Source organism: Brassica napus, chromosome A9, assembly GCF_020379485.1.
Source record: "Brassica napus cultivar Da-Ae chromosome A9, Da-Ae, whole genome shotgun sequence".
NCBI lineage: Eukaryota > Viridiplantae > Streptophyta > Magnoliopsida > Brassicales > Brassicaceae > Brassica > Brassica napus.
Window position 1 is genome coordinate 15719571 of NC_063442.1, and position 17988 is coordinate 15737558.

Here is a 17988-nt window from a genome sequence, read left to right on the forward strand (position 1 = left end):
AGGTTTGATGACAAAAATAACTGAATATATTCCACAAAAGAAGGATAAAACGAAGAAAGAACAATAAAACAAAGCCATCCTATAATTGGTTTAATATGCAATAACAAACATAGAGCTTTTAAAACCAATGGTTACCAAATCATTACTCTGTTAATCGATGATCCTCCATTAATGTCTTTCACCTTCCCTCTCTCTTTCAGGCTCCTTGTTATATAAGCAAACAATGAATCTAATCATTTATTTCTAAACCCTGGGCCGACCAGAAAACTTTTTGGACGACCCAAGAAGTTTCAAGGGTTCTTCACCCGAATAAAATAAATTAAAATAGAATAAAATGGCGGTTGCTTATTTGAACCTTGGGAGCCACGTTTTTGCCTTCCTCTCCTTGTGTCTAGCCGTGGTGGCTCCATCGATTCAAGCTCACGTCGCAGTCTTCGATGAATACTGGACCCAACGTCAAGCCGCCGCGTTAAGACAAACTATAGAATCTTATGACCCGAATCCTTTTAATGTCACGGACCATTTGAACTACCATGCCGCATTGTACGTTCTCAAAAATAAACCTAACTTATTGTACAAGTAACCGAACGTTTTTTGTTTTTGTTTTCCTGTCCCTGCTCAGAGCAATGGAGACAACTGGTGCAGACAACGGAACAAGGAGAGAGCTCGGACAAGTTGGAGGCGGTCGAAAAACAAAGAGACGTGGAGGAAGGTACCATTCCCTCAACGCTATCGATAAATGTTGGCGAGGACACAGGAACTGGCATAAAAACCGGAAAAAGTTAGCGGACTGCGTCCTAGGGTTCGGTCGGAAGACAACCGGAGGCAAGAAGGGACCGATGTACGTAGTCACCGACGCATCCGACGACGACCTGATGAACCCCAAGCCAGGAACCTTAAGATACGCAGTGACACGCGACAGACCGCTTTGGATCATATTTGGTAGAAGCATGATCATAAAACTGCAACAAGAACTGATCATAAACAGCGACAAGACCATCGATGGTCGAGGAGCGAATATACATATAACCGGAGGTGCAGGTTTAACGTTACAGTTCGTGAAGAATGTGATCATACACAACATTCACATCAAGACGATTGTACCTGGAAACGGTGGGATGATTAGAGACTCTGAACATCATTTTGGGCATCGAACAACAAGTGATGGTGATGGGATCAATATTTTTGGATCGACCAATGTTTGGATCGATCATGTCTCCATGACGAATTGTACTGATGGAATGATAGATGTCATCATGGGATCGACCGCGATTACTATCTCCAATTGCCATCTCACCGACCATAACGAGGTAAAGAAGGCCAAGCCATACCAATAGAATTAAAACAATAAGGAGTTATAAACATTTCTTAAAAACCGTTATAATTTTTTTTTTATAATAATTTGGAGGTCAAGGCCAATATTTCATTGGGCTTGGTCAGATCCAGTCATGTACTCCCTGACTTACCAGTGTTTTGTCGGTTTCGCAGGTGATGCTGTTTGGGGCCAGAGAAGAGGATGTGATTGACAAGAAAATGCAGATAACGGTAGCTTTTAACCATTTTGGCAAGAGATTGGTTCAAAGAATGCCAAGGGCCAGATTTGGTTTGGTCCATGTGGTCAACAATGACTATACTCATTGGGAAATGTATGCAATTGGTGGAAACATGAATCCTACCATTATAAGTCAAGGCAACCGTTTCATTGCTCCTCCTAAAGAAAATTCCAAGCAGGTAAAAGAGACCACCACTACACTCTCTACTACCCAACAACACTTGAGACACAACTGAGAGATTTTATTGCAGGTTACAAAGAGAGAGTACGCAAAGTATTCAGAGTGGAAATCATGGAACTGGCAATCAGAGAGAGATTACTTTTTGAACGGAGCTTACTTTGTAAAATCAGGAAGGGCAAACGCATGGAGCCCTGCCCCGGAAAATCCAATTCCTAGACATTTTGCAATCCAGCCACAGCCGGGAACAGGGGTAAGAAGACTAACCAAAGATGCTGGTACGCTTGGTTGCAGACCAGGCAAGTCCTGCTGATACAAAATCCATTTGTCGTCCGAGTGCTGTTATGGTAGTAACACACAAGAAAGGACTGAACAAGAATTGTTATTTGTTGTGAATAATGCAGTACGGATAAATGGGTTAGGCTTCATTCTTTCTTTTTTTTTGGCTTTGTATAAAAAACAATCAATGAAAAAAGCACATTCTTTTTGTTTTTCATATCTTTCTTTATTCGCCCTAAAAGGGCATTAAATTTTAAACAACAAAAAATACATAAATAATCACTTCTATTTCTCAGTATTCTATACTACACATCATATCCTTAATATGGTGCCATCTGAATCAGCCTTCAATAAGCTCTATCTTATCGCTTTCTTTCAAACCCTGAAACATGTCAAAACACAGATCAGATGGAGGTTAAAAATTAATCTAACTACTGCATCTAAATATGTCAGAGACGGTGACTGCATATTGATAAAATGTATTGATCAGACAATACCTCAGAGCTTGAAGTTTCTTCGTTTGTAAGTACTATACATGTGTTTGACTTCCCAGAAAGTCGAAGCTTCTCCTGCAAAGACCACATGTAGCAATTTATCATAAAAAGTCCAGGGACAAAATGAAAACAGTTAAGAGGTAATGTAATACCAGCAGATTATGTGCATTGTTCATTTCATACTAACCTGCATCATAATATCAGGCATATTGTGATTTTCTCCGCCCATAGAGTCGCACAGATGCATTAAACCCATATTCGCAATATTCTGCCCAGTGTGGAAAAAAAGAGAAGACAAATAAGTAAACCATACAAATGTCATTTGAGTTAATATTCAGAACATAACAAGAATGAAAATGAAGATACCTGTTTGTACTCAATACTATCTAATGTTCCACCCTAGAAATAGGAATTAGATAGAATCAGTATGCAATAAGAACCACTAATAGGTTTAACGTTAAGTTATAAGTAAGAAAGAAAGAGAGAGAGTCCCATTGGTGGGTCACGCACCATACCACCAAACATGTTATGCATTGCATAAAAATCATCTCCAATCTTAGCAAGGTCCTCTAGAGTCAAACCCACCTGTTCCAATAGGTCTGAAACTTATTAATACCACCGTGAAAAATATAAAAGCTTTTGAAACTAGTTTATATCACATTCGTACATCGTCCTGGAGTCCCTTTAAGAGATCCTTCTGTGATTCCAGCTTATCGTCCGTCTTCTTAAGCCGCTCAGACAAGTACTTCTTAGCATTCTGACCAACAACAATAATCATACAATTAGAATCCCTTAAGAAGATCATATATATATACAAGAGGCAGCCTACAGAAATAGCTTCTGAAACGGTGGTCAAATGTTTTGTCAAGTTGGAGACAGCATCTTCCATGTTCTTCTTTGTTACGCACATGATGTCAGAGAATGAAATACCCTAAACACAGGAAACAAACATCATCAGCTTCAGAGAAATCATTGTAAGAAAACTTTGGGAACTCTAATAAGAGATACCTTGTACCACATGTAGCCATAGCCTATAGCTCCTAATGTCGCTGCCGGAACTATAAGTGGGGTGAAGTCAGCTGGAAAACATAAGCAAGAGAATGTCAGAGATTACAACAAAAACACATTCCTTTAAAAAGACAAAAAAAAAAACAAACCTCCTTGAGCTCCTCCATTGACAACAGTTATCTGCCGGGAAGACGACATTTGCCGGATCTCCATAGCTAACCGTTGCATCTACACAACATCCCACACATAGTTACTTACTATCCAGACAACACTCTTCACCTCAAGATACACACAGGAAGTTAGTTACCTGAGTAGCCATGGGATCAGAATCGTCATCTGAATGCTCTCCTGATCTCTCAAATCTCTTCACCAAAGCCTTTAAAACAAAAAGGAATCTTTTTTTTTTATTTTTACAATTCCCTTATCAATTCAAAACTCAGAAGAACAAAGACGAAAGCTTTAGCTAACCTGTAGCTCCCCCAAAAGATCTGACATCTTCCCATTCTTCACTAGGATCGTTCCTGTATAACCTTCACATCCGAAAACACCAATAAGCAAATCTTCTCCAGAAAGTGATGATGATCGAGAAAGCCTAGTTACCTGCTCCAGCTAGAATCAGAATCCTCGATAACCCAATACCGGATTGCAGAGCCATCGTCCAATAAAGTTGTCTTCTTCTTCGTCAACTTCTGAAATTTTCGTTCGCCGGCGTAAGAAACTGTCAAAGCTTGCTCAATGTCGGTCTTTTTTGCATAAAACGGTGTCGTTCTTAAACTATTCTCCCGTAGTTGTAATAGCCCCTGCACTAAACTAATCTTGTCCGTTGACGATACATAGAAGCCAGCATATATTAAATAAATCTGAACCGCGAATTTAGGTGAATTAAAGCATATTTGTAAAGTTCTTGGGCCAATTTTGTAAATATCATATTGAAATGCGAATTAATGCAAAAGTTCTCTCTACAGGTGAAATTTGAAAGCTCCATCAAACCAGAAGACTCTAACCATTCTTAACAACTCGTCACCTAAGTATGGAGTAGATTATTTAGAATTACAGACAACCTTGCAAACTTGGTTCTTGTGTCCATCCTCATCTTTTTGTTAGAGACGCAACCAAAGGAAACATAAAGTAGCAGTAGAGAATGAAATAGTGTTTACACCAAATAGAATATGTTGTTCTGTAGAAAAAAACTCATTTTATGTTATACAATTTGCTCTGACCCAAGAGCAAACAAACACTATTTTGGTAATACAAAGAATCAATCTACTTTTGTCTCATCTTTGATTTACAAATAAATATTCATCACAAAGGGGTCTTCAACTCTTCAGTGCAAGTAACTGCTTCATTGTACCAAGGCATATACTGGTCTCTGTATCATCTGCTTAATAGCCTCCAAATCATGATGACCATGCCAATACTCCCCGAAGGGAACCCTGTCTGTGCTCTGCAGTAAACCTCTCTGCATCACCAAGTCCATATACCTAACCAGACAAACTAACACCCGGAAGTTTTACTAGTTGTTTCTCATCTATCACACGCCTGATACTCTCCACATCTTCCCATCTTTCTAATGCAGCATATATGCTTGACAAGATCACAAACGGAGCCGGATTCTCTGGCTCTAACTCAGCTAGCTTCATTGCCGCTTCCTCCCCAAGCACTGGATTCAGGTGCTGCCTACAGGCACCGAGCAGAGATGAGTAAACCGAAGATGATGGTTCCGAAATTTGATCTATCACCTCCTTGGCCTCTCTCAATCTCCCAAAGCGACACAAGAGATCAACCATACAACCAATGTGGTCTGTACTAGGTTTGAACCCATAATCTTCCTGCATCAAACTAAAAATTTGAACTCCCTTTTCGACGTCGCCACAGTGACTACACGCAGATAGAATAGCAGTAAAGGTTGATAAACTCGGTTCTACTTTCTCCTCTCGTAGCAGGTCAAAGATCTCAATTGCAGATTCACACTCTCCATGTTTACCATAGCCAGATATCATGACGTTCCAGAACACCGGATCCTTGGGTTTCGGTTCAAACCGGTCAAAGATTCTGCGTGCCCATAACGACAACCCACATTTCATGTACATATCCATAAGAGACGTTGAAACAAAGACATCCCTCTCGGCTGCAGCTTTAATGACATGTCCATGGATCTCTTTGCCGTTCTTTAAAACCCAAGTATCTGAGCAAGCTGATAGAAGGCTAGTGAGACATTTCAAACTAGGAGCCACAACTACGGATATCATTCTCTCAAAGAACTTGAAAGCTTCCACTACTTTCCCTAACTGCGAAAAGCCACTGATCAGCGAATTCCACGTGGCGGAATCTGGCTTAAGCCCCTCTGAATCCAACCGTTCAAACAGCTCAACTGCTACCTCATGCTGTCCGTTGATCATCATCCCAGAGATAACAGAGTTCCAAGATATCAAGTTCCTGGTACCTTTCATCTCTGTGAAAACGCCGTACGCTGATTCCCAACACCGGCATTTCGAATACATATCAATGAGAGACGTACCGACCATTGTATCAAACCGAAACGGTTCTTTCATGACAAGACCATGGATTTGCCTAGCGTACTGGAGATGCAGAAGGCTAGCGCAAGCAGATATCGCATTAATGAAAGTAACAGCGTTTGGTTCTTCATCTGAAAACTTCCTCATGAGATTAAAGACACTAGGGACCAAACGTGGAACTCCATTCTCCATCAACCCGGAGATGAACGCATTGTACGTCACAACACTCTTAAGCGGAACCTTTTCGAACACCCTCGCAGCTAAAACCCACTCCCCACACCTCGAATACATAGAAACAAGAGATGTCCCAACGTAGACTTCCGTCTCAAAACCTGACTTCATCGCCAAACAATGCATTTGCATCCCTCCTTCTACATCCCCGCAGCTACTCAAAACGCTAGCCACTGTAACAGAGTTGGTACCAGACCCACAAACCCTAGCTTCCCCAAACATCCTAAACGCTTCTCTAGCAAACCCGTTCTCCAGAAGCCCAGAAACCGCCGCGTTAACACTCGCGACGCTCCTCTCAGGCATTTCGTCGAGCAGGTTGAGTGCGTCCTTCGTCTGTTTCACCTTCATGTACATGCTCACCAGAGCCGTCGCGGTGAAATAATCGACGAAAAAGCCGGTCTTTATGATCTGGGCGTGCAGGGTTCGGCCTTGGGTGGCGTCGCCGAGCTTCGCGCATGATTTGAGAAGAGGCGGGAATGTGAACTTGTCGGGTGAGTGAGAAGAACAGTGGCGGCGCGTGTACAACACCGCCTCTAGCGGAACCCCAGCGGTTATGAGGTTTATGACTCGGTGCCTTGTGAGGTTTATCATCTAGAGAGGCAAAGGAGAGCGCATCAACGGCTCTCTCTTCATTGTCGTCGACAAGAGATGAAAGCAACAATTTTATTGTGACAGTGCGATTTAACGGTTTATCATCGGTTAAGCAACCTCGTGCTGGTTTAAATCGGTTATTACGATGCTCCTCTCTGTTAAAGAATCAAACCAAAGCAACAGGATATTGTTGGTTCAGGTCTGGTTTAAACCAGTTTGATTTTAACGGTTTATTATCGGTTAAACAACGGCTGAGCAAATATCTGAGTTTGATTGTACAAAGATTGTTTGCTGATCGATCACCACGATGTTTATTTGTTAGATCCGGTGCTTCTGCTTAGTTTTCATATGGGCTTATCAAAAGTTTCGATCTTTATGGTGAATTGATTTGATCCTGTCTTAAGCGCTTCATAGGTTAAAGAGAAGTGTGTGGTTTTGATTTGCTTCTAAGCGAAGCTGTTGAAGCTGATTGAAAATCTTGAATTGGAGTTGGTTTTTGAGTTGTGTGATAGAAGTGAGAGAAGGATGTCGACACCAGCGAGGAAGAGATTGATGAGGGATTTCAAGAGGTTGCAGCAAGACCCTCCAGCAGGAATCAGCGGTGCTCCACAAGACAACAACATCATGCTCTGGAATGCTGTTATTTTCGGGTAAATCAAATTTTGATTACAGAAAACATTCTCTAAGTCTTCCACTCTTCTTATTTTACGCCTTGTTTTTGTGGATTTGCAGGCCTGATGATACCCCATGGGATGGAGGTAAAGGTTTTGTTAATTGTAATCACTTATCTTGAGTTTTTTTGGCAATGTTTTGAATGTTTTCTTATATCTCTGTTGTGTGATCTTATCAGGGACTTTCAAACTCTCACTGCAGTTTTCAGAAGATTATCCAAACAAACCACCAACGGTTCGGTTTGTTTCAAGGATGTTCCATCCAAATAGTAAGTTGAAAATAACAACACTAACCTTTCTTATTCTTAGGGCATGTGATACCCACGAAGCTTACACTTGGTCATTGTTGTATGTAGTTTATGCTGATGGGAGTATATGCTTGGACATTCTACAAAACCAGTGGAGTCCAATATATGATGTTGCTGCTATACTTACCTCCATCCAGGTATATATATATATATATGTACAACAGTTGATGGTTTCTTTTTCTTATGCTTTCATCTACTTCCCTTTTTACATGGGATCTTTGATCTCCATTTTGAACAATCTCTCTTTTCTTTTCTTTTTTTTTATAATCACAGTCATTGCTCTGTGATCCTAATCCAAATTCACCTGCGAACTCGGAAGCTGCACGGATGTTCAGCGAAAGCAAACGTGAGTACAACAGAAGAGTCCGCGAGGTTGTTGAACAAAGCTGGACTGCTGACTAGTAACATAGTATTTGTTGTAGAGCGTTTGTCTTCTTCGACATTGAACTTAATTCCTCTCTTGTGTTTCATTCCACCAACAGTCACTTCTCTCTCTTTTTTTTTTCTCCTTTCCTGTCTCTGTGTGTTTTTCAAACTCCGTGATATGTTTCTTTTAATGCTTCCATGTATTATCTTCACCACATTCATATTCATATTCTGATCTTCACAAAGACGGTTGATAGCAAATTCCACTCTCGTCCTTATCACCGACTCGTGAGAGCATATGATCCTCTAATACTCTAGCTGCGAGAAAGAGCCTGCAGCTACTACTTTTGAAAAGACATGAAAGCTGAAAAATGTGATATTTCATTTCTTCTACTTTTACCATTATTTTTGTTTGGTTGTTTGTTCACTACTCTGCACATTGCACAACCTCAGCTCGACAGCACCATAGAGGAACATGACTAGGTATGGTTTTTATTTTTAAAACTTCTAATGCATTGAAGAATATGATTATGCCCTTTTTATTCTAAATATAATAACTTCAATTTCACGTTTCTTATTCTCCGTATATGTATAGTCAAAGATCTTCAACTTGTTAATAACTATTGAAGTGATCAGAAGACTCGGCAAAACTTCGAAGGCTAATACAATTCACAGCTAAACCAGATCATGCGGCACTTAACAATTTCGGTAATATTCATAAACTAATTTAATTCATCATGTTCTTTCTTTTTGCATGGGATCCTTTTTTTTTAATGCAACACGTGGAGAAAAATAATTGCTTATATTTGATTAAAAGCTCTGATGTCTATAATTGATCAGATTAGAGATGGTTGGTTGGTTCACTTGTCGGTGAGAACGAGATTAAGAAATGAATGTCGTTTTCTCCTGAAAGCGATGCCATTACGTTTGTATCCGTTTCTTCGAAAGTGTCGAGATTTTAACAATTGTCGAGCTGTATTCTTATGTGCTGATTAACTGTTCATTTACTTTCTCGTAAGATGAGTTTGAATTTTGAGGTAATTCTAATCTTCCTTTGATTTAAAATTAGCATGCGATTTTGCCGAGTTTGATCTAAGAGCATAAGTGCATAACACTAATTAATGCCCTAAGTTTAAACCATTATTAGTCTACTACGCTAAGTGGTTTTTTTTTTCATGAATATATTGGGTTTTTCATCTTTTTAGTAAAGAATTGTTAATATTGTTTCTTCAAGAAAGTGTTATGATTTTTGTTTTTCCTGTAAAGTATTTATGGATTTTAGACGATGAAGCACATGCAACGGCATTGGAACAATCGTCACTGCCAAAGTACCCTTGAATACTATCTACAACGGGCATTTATATAATTGACCAGAAAAAAAGCTAAAACAAGCATTTATATACTAACCAAATAGATACTACTTCCTTTGGTTTTACAAAAAAAAAAGGTGTTATGTTAACAATTATGTTGTTATACTCATTTTAAAAAAATGCAATACAATTTATACTTAATTTAAGTTTAATGTTAATTGTAAAATAAATGAATTTTGGTATTCAAAAATACATTAATTTTATAAATAATGTTATTTATTTTAAACATTATAAGTTAAATGAATGTAGTTAGTGAGACCATAAATATACTTTTAATTATTTTATAAATTTATGCCAAAAATATCAAAATTCATGTAACGGAAGAAGTAATAAACATGATGTTGTCAGGAATGAGCGGATCAACCACTTCGATATTGACAGCCTGTTTTCGCCCGGTGGCACAGTCTTTACTCTCAGCTGCAACAACAAGAAGAAAATTCATTGACCAGACAAAAAGGAAGTTTATTACAGTTAATTAAAAATTTACATACGATCTATAAACCCATTAATTAGGCCCATTATGAAAAATAAGCAAAAGAGAGCATAAACGCTGTCGTTTCAGGACCGTCTCCTTTCTCTCCTTTTTGTTGGTTACAAACGGTGAGACTCTGTACTTCTCACTGTAACCACTTTTGGTATTTAGGGCACTGCTCTGCTGCTCCGGCGAGGAAGAGCAAAAAAAAAAAAAAAAAACGACAGTTTGAAGAAACAAAAAGATACGAGTCCACTCTACCCTCAGCTACATTGGTGACAGACACATCTATTTGAGGTTTGACATTTTGAAATTTCATTTTTAAAACACATTTTAGGAAGAGAAAGAACAGTTTCCGCATTTTGATTTAAACCCAGATCTGTGTGTATTGAATGTTACTCCTATCTTCTTTCACTCTTTTGATTTTGCTTACAAAGTCTCCCTCTCTGTCTCTCTGTTTGATTTTGTAATTCGAGAAAAGGTTTGGGGGGGGGGTTACTGGTAACTGTTTCTTTTCTCGTTTTCCCGCTTGTAAATCGACATGGGTTTTTGTTTCTTATCGTCAAAATCTCTGCTTTATCCACTTTATTCTCTCTCTCTATCTGGTTCATGTTTCTAGGGTTTGTACTGACAGATTTGTGATTCTACTTATATGAAATGTGTTTCCTTGCGGCTATAGATTTACTGAAATGTTGCTTTTTAAAATTCACAGGCTTTGTTTGTTTCAACTTTAGCTTGTGCTTGCTTCTACCAAATGTTTGTTTTGGTTTATGCAGGTTTCTATTTCTGTAGCGACTTTCTAAAAAATGGGAAAGACTCCAAGTCCTGGTAAATGGATCAAGTCTCTTCTTGGCAAGAAGTCGTCCAAATCTACTTTGGACAAAGGAACCGACAAACTGGTAAAAAAACATATTGTTTTGTTTTGTTTTGTTCTTTTGTGTCTTAAAACACAATGATGTGTAATTGTGAACATTGTTATAGAGATCTGCAAAGAAAGAAGAGCCTGTGGTGAAGGTGAAGGATAATAACAATGTCTCAAACTTATCCACCAATCCCTCTCCGGTAGTTTCATCACAAGAAGTTGCAGCTACACAAACTGTACTAGTCCCAGACGTTGTAGTCCCTGAGAAGCAGCCAAGCCGAGGAGACATTGAAGGCGATGATGGACCAAACGCTAATCTTGAGTCAGGGAATGATGCAGAAGAACTCAAGGTCGAAGAAGATGCTACAAAGGTTTCAAGCTTGAACTCTTCTTTCTACATTTCAGTATTGAGACATCGGTTCTTGTTCTGCTGATAATACTCTGTTGTTTCTCGGATTTTCTTGAAGGATCGTGAAGAGTTTCAAATGCTTAAAGGTGTCATAAAGCTGCAAGCAGTTATCCGTGGTCACTTGGTCAGAAGACAAGCTGTTGCTACGTACTCTTGCATTTGGGGAATTGTGAAGTTTCAAGCTCTTGTCCGTGGGAAGATAGCTAGATCTTCAGTTACCGGTGTTCATCTTCAGAAAACTAATCCGCAAACTCTGCAAGGAAGCACATACAGTTGGCTAGAGGGTTCCACTAAGCTATCCATGATTGATAAGGTAACATTAGACATTTTGTTTATTCTATGAATTGCCTCTTTCTTATTTGCTTCTTTGAATTTTTTCAGCTTCTAGTTTCCTCACCAACGGTATCACCTCTGAAGATTCAGTATGGTCCTGAGGATCCTAACTCAGCCAAGGTGTGGCTTGAGCGGTGGACGCAGTTGCAGGTGTGGTCTCCTGGTCCACTGGTTATTAAGAGCCTGGTTCCTAAATCTCAGACAAAGAAGCGAAGTTTTCAAGCGGTTGAAGCGGACAAGGGAAAACTTAAGAGAGGTATCAAGAAACCACCCGGTGGTTTAAATACGGGAAGTGGCTCTAGCAGCAGCCGTTCTACAGCTGAAAAGCAAAGTGTGAGGAAGGCTTCCACGCTTGGTAAAGAGGTTTCAAATGATAAGCCTAAGCAGAGTTCGAGAAAAAGTACAAGCGCCATAAAGGAAGGGTCTTCTTCATTGGAGGTTAAGGATGAGAAGCCTAGAATTAGTCTTAAAAAGGCTAATGGGATAGAGGTTAAACCTACACGCAAATCCGCAGAGAAGAAGAAAGAGGTTGTTGATTCAGTGCAGAAAGAAGTTCCTTGTGACAAGGTTTCATCTTCTGTAGTTGATACTCCTGAAGAAGAAGAAGAGGTGAAAGATAGCCCTGAAACAGTTTCCAAAGAGGTTGATCTCGACAAAGATGATAATTCACCGGTTCTGGGTACCCCAGAGAAAGATGAACTCAAAACTGAAGAGAAAAATGACAAAGCTGAAGAAGAGATTCAAGAGCCAGACGTGCAGATAAGCTCTGAGAATGGAAACGCTGCTTCTGAGAACACAAAGCAAAGCGATAGACGAGCTTCGCTGCCTGCAAAGATTGAGAATCAGCAACAAGACGATGGGGTAACACATAGCGGGAGAAAGATCCCAAGCTACATGGCACCAACTGCATCCGCAAAGGCAAGAGTAAGAGGAGGACAAGGGTCTCCGAGGTTTGGTGGTCAAGAGAAGCATGAGAAAAATGGGATAACTAGGCGCCACTCTCTTCCTCCTGGAGCCAATGGGAAGCTGAGTGCAATGTCTCCAAGAGCTCACAGACTTCTCATAGCTTCAACTAAGGGATCAATGAACAGTGACAGATCTTTTTCTTCTTCCAAGGACATTGGTGGTAAGAAGTCTAAAAAGCTTTATCCACAAGCCTCTTCAAATTCTCAACCTTTGCACTGTAATCTACATCCTTTAACCCCATTTTTGTTCATGTTTTATTTCAGATAAATCGACCAAAGCTGAGTGGAAACGGTGAATTGCTTTTGAGGCAATAGAGAAAGCAATCCTAATCATCTTACACTGTTGGACAAACCTCTGAAACGTTTCATCATCACTTTAGCTTTTTTGTTTCTATGTTTCCTGTGTGTGTTTAGTTTGGTATGATTTACTTTGGTTTTGGTGTGGTGAGTCTTTGACATGTTCTCTTTAGTTTTACTCTTAGGTTCTTTGTCTTCACAAACTAAAAGGGTTTTCTAGTATATAGTTCTAACAATGCTTCTCTTTAATCATTTACAGTTTGTTCATGATTTTTTTTAAGTAACAAATATTATCTCACCAGAACTATTTCAGTAATTTTTTGTTATTTTGTAAAGCAAAAAAGTAAAGAAGCAAAATCTCATATAGGAAATTAAAACAACATGCAGATCTACAAGTTCATAAGTTCGTATAGAATAATAATATACTGTATGCTTATTTACTTCTAATTTGTAATATAATTATATAATACATAGCCTTGGTAAAAAGGATGCATAGCATGATAAGAGCTAAAAACTGAAAGTATCGTTAAATGTATCTAGTCGACCGAGTCAAAAAATGACTCAGGAACAAACGAATGTGAATTATGAAAAGTGGTGCATGTGTGATCAGTTTGACTATACTAAACACGTTTGAAAGAACCTTAAAAGACAAACTAAACACGTCTCAAACGCAATTATAAGAGGTTTGGAAAAGGTTTGAACAACTAAAGGCCTGTTCGTTTTAAAGCTGCAGCAACTGACGTCAGCGGTAATAAATACAGCTACGACGAAAGTAATTTTACATTTGTCAGCCGCCGCGTGAGTCGCCAAAGATCGATTAGAGACAAAAAAAACCCAGAGTTGCCGCTGCCGCTGTTATTTCTAGCGTCGCATCTGTCGGTTATTATTGGCTGTAGCGACTGAAAAAGGAAATCTCTTTTGTCGCTACTGTATTTGTGTGAACGTAGCTGTTATTTTGAACACGCTGCCGCTGTAATTGGCGTTAATCAAACGAACATGTCTTAAGTTATTTAAAAACTGAACTCTATGAAAATTAGTGAGCGGTAAAATAAATACTATATGGAGAATGAAAACCAGATTTTTCTAAAAGCAAAAATATAATTTTGATTATATTTTCAAAACCAAAAAAAAAATTGAAATTTATTTTTGATGAAATCTGTCAATATATATCATAATTTCTTAAAAAATATCTGAGCCGATGATCCATTAATTATATAATACCAAATTGATCTATGCATCTCTTTTCTGTTGGGTCATTTTATTTTATTTGTAAAGAACACGTGATAGCGAAGCAAATCTCAAAACTGGAAGGTTAACTTACCACCACTGAAAATGACTGAAGAGAAGCAAAAAGATTGGGCATAAGAGATCATGTACACATCTAAACTATTATTTGCGAAGTAAATTTTTAGAATCGAGATCTCACGTTAAAAGTTAAAGTGTTTAATATCGTTTTCCCTTAATGAATAAAATGTATAAATAAATCAAAAAATAAAAACGAAATTTTAATTTATTTGATTAGATAATTGATTAAAAATAATAATAGTAAGAATTATCCAAATTCTGAAAATATAGTTTAAACTGAGATAATTTCTGTATATATTGTATTGTTATCTGAAAAAGTCTTTTAGTAAAGAGTTAAAACCATAAATTATATAACTAAATATTAATCAAATAAAATTATTAATTATATAATTAAAATAGAATATTGAATTATCTAAAATCTAAAAATATAATTAAAAAGATAATTTTATATATATTGTCTTGTTATCTGAAAAAGTATTTTAGTAAAAAGTTAAAAACATAAATTATATAATGAAATATTAGTCAAATAATGTATTTAATTATATAATTTAAAATATAATATTGAGTTATTTTAAAGTAAATTTTAAGAATCGAGCTCTCACGTTTAAAGTTAGAGGGGTTAATATCGTTTATACCCTTAATGAATAAAATGTAAAAATAAATTAAAAAATAAAACAAAATTTTAATTTATTTGATTAGATAATTGATTAAAATTAATAATAGTAAGAATTATCCAAAATCTGAAAAATAATTTAAACAGAGATAATTTATGTATGTATTGTATTGTTATTTGAAAAAGTTTTTTAGCAAAAAGTTAAAACATAAATTATATCACTAAATGTTAATCAAATAAAATTATTAATTATATAATTAAAAATAGAATATCGAATTTTCAAAAATCTAAAAATATAATTTAAAAATATAATTTTTATATATATTGTATTGTTATCTGAAAAATTATTTTAGTAAAAAGTTAAAAATATAAATTATATAATTAAATATTAATCAAATAATTTTTTTAATTATATAATTAAAAATATAATATTGAGTTATTCTGAGATTTATTTTAGTATAATAAAAATAGAGTACAAATATTTTTTAAAAAATTTATGAATATGTTTAAGTCTCTGTCGCGGACAAAATACCTAGCTAAGAAGGAAAGAAGAAGAGAGGGACAAGGGGAGATGGAGTAAGAAAGACGTAAGTATTAAACCGTGCATATAACTTTCATTTTCCACAAGCAAGAGTAATAATCTTCATTGCATTTTCTTACCAATACTGATACATCATACATTTGTTAGGCAACACGTCTTTTTCTTTTTCTCCTTTCATAATTTTCTTTTATTCTTATACAAATTCATATCACGTTCACACACATGCTTTATTGTTTTACAAACATGTTTAAACTTAGAACCCCCGCAAACAAGTTTATATTTTGAACCAAAAACCGTTGTAAGTTCGCAAAAAAAAAAACCGTTGTATAAATAATTAAGAGATTATAACCAAAGAAACACACATAGTAAATTAAATAGCTAGAAAAATGGAATAAAAAATCAAAAATTTTACAAAAAAAAACTAAATGTTTAAAAAGAAAAACTAAGCAAAACCAAACCAATCTTGAAATCAAATGAAAGGCCGAAACTAACACGCAAAACTAGGGATGTTATAACGGGTTTCTTTAGCGGGTTTTTAATGGGTATTAAAAATAAACAAAAGCCCATTTAGACCCAATTAGAGTACTGGGTTTTCAATGGGTTATCCGACTAAGACCCATTTATTATATGGGGTTTAGCTAAAATAAATGGGGACCCTACTAACCCATTTAAGTTTTTTTTCTTTAATCAAAAACGTTGTCGTTTAATTTTATGTACAGGTTTTCTAATTATATCAAAAAAAAAAAAAAATCTGTCTACTCTTTCTCTCCGCCGAATCTCAATCTCTACAAGCATCGAAGGTTTGATCTCTCTTCCTATCAGCTTCCATGTTTATATCTTCTGGGTATCGTTTATTTTAGTGGTTTATTGGAGTAATCATCTCTTATCTACTTGTGTTTGTGGTTAGGATCAGTAAACGTTAATGCTCTTCTTGTGTCGCTTCACCTCTTCATCACCAGTTCACTGCAAGTTCCAGGTAATAATACATGAACGTGTTGTGATTATGATCTGATTTGCTTTGTTCCATTGATATTATTTGATTATATATTTGTGACGTGATTGTGATTTAATTTCCTTATGTTTTTTTGTTTGTGATTGTGCTAGAATCTAGATTGATTAAAAAAATCTATTCTTGTTGCTTTTCTCTACGAAACATTGTGTGAATTCATGACTCATGTATAAACCTGAGAGGCTGAGATATTGACATCTTGATCATGTCGTTAATTAGTATACGTCCAAGACCCTCTTGTCGTTAATTAGTGTCTTTTTCCAGTACGTGGATACATGAGTTATTTTAGATTGTGCTAGAATCTAGATTGACTAAGAAAATCTATTTTTGTTCTTTAGTTACAGCATGGATCAGTTAATAGACATGAATGAAGAAGATGCTCTAGCTAAGATAAATTTAGAAGATACACAACCACAAGCACAGCAAAGTGAAACTCAAGTAGGGGAATCAACTCAAGCTCCACACAAAAGACGTAAAACATCGCTCGTTTGGGAAGACTTTGTGTCAGTGGGAGTAGAAGAAGATGGCAAAGAAAGGGCCAAGTGTTTGCATTGCGGTACGAAGTTAGTGACACGTAGTGAAACGAATCACAGCTTTGGGACTCATCATCTTCAACGCCATTTGGATACTTGTTCAAAGAAGCCTTTGAAGGAAGCTAAACCTGCATATGATCAAAAGATAGATCGTGGTCTGATTAGCGAGGTAATCATATATCATGATCTCCCTTTTAGATATGTAGAAAGGCAAAACATATGGAAGAACTGAAGGACAACTATGGACACAACCAAAGACCGCAACAACTGAACGAACGTAGAATACCAAATGTCTTCTTTTTTTTTGTTATCAACATTATAAACGTAGGATCATAACCACTTTGGATGCCTCACAGAGGCCGTCATGTCACTGGTAAACAAATAGTTCGTTAACGAAACTTGACAAACTAATAGTAACAGGGTAATTTGTACAAACATCTTAATATCAACATCATAATTTTGTACAAACATCTTAATAACAGGGTAATTTGTACGCATAGACTAAGACAGCCTTTTAACCCAAAAAAGAAAACATAGACAACCTCATATGGATAGACACGTGCTCTCGTGGCCCTCGTCGCCAGCTTTCTCGTATTCCTCATGTCCTTGTTCCAGTTATCTGATCTGAGTAACAAATATTCTCTTCCCATACAATTTTACAGAAAATAAACCCATTAAAAGTATAAAGATTATACCTTTTAAGAAGAATTTCCTAGAGTACATTTTTAGTTTATTTTTACAAAAGAACACTAATAAAAAAATTGACCAATTTTTTTTACTGAAGTATAAATATACGCATATAGTTTTAGGGTTAAAAAAATCTTAGACTTTGGGTTTATGATTAAGGGATGGGATTTTGGGGGTGAGATCTAAAATTTTAAAAATTTGAAAATAAATCTTTAAAAAAATTAATTATATTGGTTATAAAGTCTTATAGTTTATAGACATGAAATAGTAAAATGATGAAAATTAATTTTTCTAAATAATACAAAATTGATTAACAATAATATTTACGTATTATTTTAATAGTTAAATTTTTATTATTAAATTTATTTTATTGATAAGTTTAAAATTGTACATGAGTT

At 36.5% G+C, this 17988-nt stretch overlaps 5 protein-coding genes and 1 long non-coding RNA gene across 6 annotated transcripts; 4 read left to right on the forward strand and 2 right to left on the reverse strand.

Annotated features, from left to right (window-relative positions):
• The first annotated feature begins 218 nt into the window (after positions 1–218).
• Positions 219–2226, forward strand: LOC106391282 (probable pectate lyase 6). The gene is made up of 4 exons (XM_048740707.1): positions 219–543; positions 623–1310; positions 1489–1731; positions 1804–2226. The coding sequence occupies exons 1-4, from the start codon at positions 335–337 to the stop codon at positions 2041–2043; spliced, it is 1380 nt and encodes a 459-aa protein (XP_048596664.1). The 5' UTR covers positions 219–334; the 3' UTR covers positions 2044–2226.
• LOC106391284 lies at positions 2198–4369 on the reverse strand. Its single transcript, XM_013831897.3, has 12 exons — positions 4112–4369; positions 3980–4041; positions 3819–3887; positions 3661–3739; positions 3512–3582; positions 3333–3434; positions 3171–3260; positions 3014–3088; positions 2870–2902; positions 2691–2771; positions 2507–2578; positions 2198–2391 (listed from the first exon to the last, which is right to left on the reverse strand). The coding sequence occupies exons 1-12, from the start codon at positions 4164–4166 to the stop codon at positions 2350–2352; spliced, it is 831 nt and encodes a 276-aa protein (XP_013687351.1). The 5' UTR covers positions 4167–4369; the 3' UTR covers positions 2198–2349.
• A 259-nt stretch (positions 4370–4628) lies between these two features.
• On the reverse strand, positions 4629–7054 carry LOC106391687 (pentatricopeptide repeat-containing protein At2g02750). Its single transcript, XM_013832388.3, has one exon. It carries the CDS (start codon positions 6847–6849, stop codon positions 4993–4995), a length of 1857 nt encoding a protein of 618 aa, XP_013687842.1. The 5' UTR covers positions 6850–7054; the 3' UTR covers positions 4629–4992.
• Positions 7055–7107: 53 nt separating this feature from the next.
• LOC106391281 (ubiquitin-conjugating enzyme E2 2) lies at positions 7108–8439 on the forward strand. The gene is made up of 5 exons (XM_013831895.3): positions 7108–7499; positions 7582–7607; positions 7700–7789; positions 7877–7965; positions 8102–8439. The coding sequence occupies exons 1-5, from the start codon at positions 7375–7377 to the stop codon at positions 8228–8230; spliced, it is 459 nt and encodes a 152-aa protein (XP_013687349.2). The 5' UTR covers positions 7108–7374; the 3' UTR covers positions 8231–8439.
• Positions 8440–9935: 1496 nt separating this feature from the next.
• LOC106391280 (protein IQ-DOMAIN 29-like) lies at positions 9936–13138 on the forward strand. Its single transcript, XM_022711523.2, has 6 exons — positions 9936–10333; positions 10813–10935; positions 11018–11269; positions 11366–11620; positions 11689–12766; positions 12870–13138. The coding sequence occupies exons 2-6, from the start codon at positions 10843–10845 to the stop codon at positions 12899–12901; spliced, it is 1710 nt and encodes a 569-aa protein (XP_022567244.2). The 5' UTR covers positions 9936–10333; positions 10813–10842; the 3' UTR covers positions 12902–13138.
• A 2144-nt stretch (positions 13139–15282) lies between these two features.
• On the forward strand, positions 15283–17400 carry LOC111210838. The gene is made up of 3 exons (XR_002662092.2): positions 15283–16161; positions 16269–16337; positions 16709–17400. It is a non-coding gene; the product is annotated as an uncharacterized LOC111210838 (long non-coding RNA).
• Positions 17401–17988: the final 588 nt, after the last annotated feature.

Coding starts and splice junctions, on each gene's coding strand:
- LOC106391280 (XM_022711523.2), top strand. CDS start 10,843: ATGGGAAAGACTCCAAGTCCTGGTAAATGGATCAAGTCTCTTCTTGGC. Junction 11,270..11,365: donor TCGAAGAAGATGCTACAAAG/GTTTCAAGCTTG, acceptor ATTTTCTTGAAG/GATCGTGAAGAGTTTCAAAT. Junction 11,621..11,688: donor AGCTATCCATGATTGATAAG/GTAACATTAGAC, acceptor GAATTTTTTCAG/CTTCTAGTTTCCTCACCAAC.
- LOC106391282 (XM_048740707.1), top strand. CDS start 335: ATGGCGGTTGCTTATTTGAACCTTGGGAGCCACGTTTTTGCCTTCCTC. Junction 544..622: donor TTGAACTACCATGCCGCATT/GTACGTTCTCAA, acceptor GTCCCTGCTCAG/AGCAATGGAGACAACTGGTG. Junction 1,732..1,803: donor CTAAAGAAAATTCCAAGCAG/GTAAAAGAGACC, acceptor ATTTTATTGCAG/GTTACAAAGAGAGAGTACGC.
- LOC106391281 (XM_013831895.3), top strand. CDS start 7,375: ATGTCGACACCAGCGAGGAAGAGATTGATGAGGGATTTCAAGAGGTTG. Junction 7,500..7,581: donor TGGAATGCTGTTATTTTCGG/GTAAATCAAATT, acceptor GTGGATTTGCAG/GCCTGATGATACCCCATGGG. Junction 7,608..7,699: donor TGATACCCCATGGGATGGAG/GTAAAGGTTTTG, acceptor TGATCTTATCAG/GGACTTTCAAACTCTCACTG.
- LOC106391284 (XM_013831897.3), bottom strand. CDS start 4,166: ATGGCTCTGCAATCCGGTATTGGGTTATCGAGGATTCTGATTCTAGCT. Junction 3,740..3,818: donor CTGATCCCATGGCTACTCAG/GTAACTAACTTC, acceptor GATGTTGTGTAG/ATGCAACGGTTAGCTATGGA. Junction 2,772..2,869: donor ATAGTATTGAGTACAAACAG/GTATCTTCATTT, acceptor CACACTGGGCAG/AATATTGCGAATATGGGTTT.
- LOC106391687 (XM_013832388.3), bottom strand. CDS start 6,849: ATGATAAACCTCACAAGGCACCGAGTCATAAACCTCATAACCGCTGGG.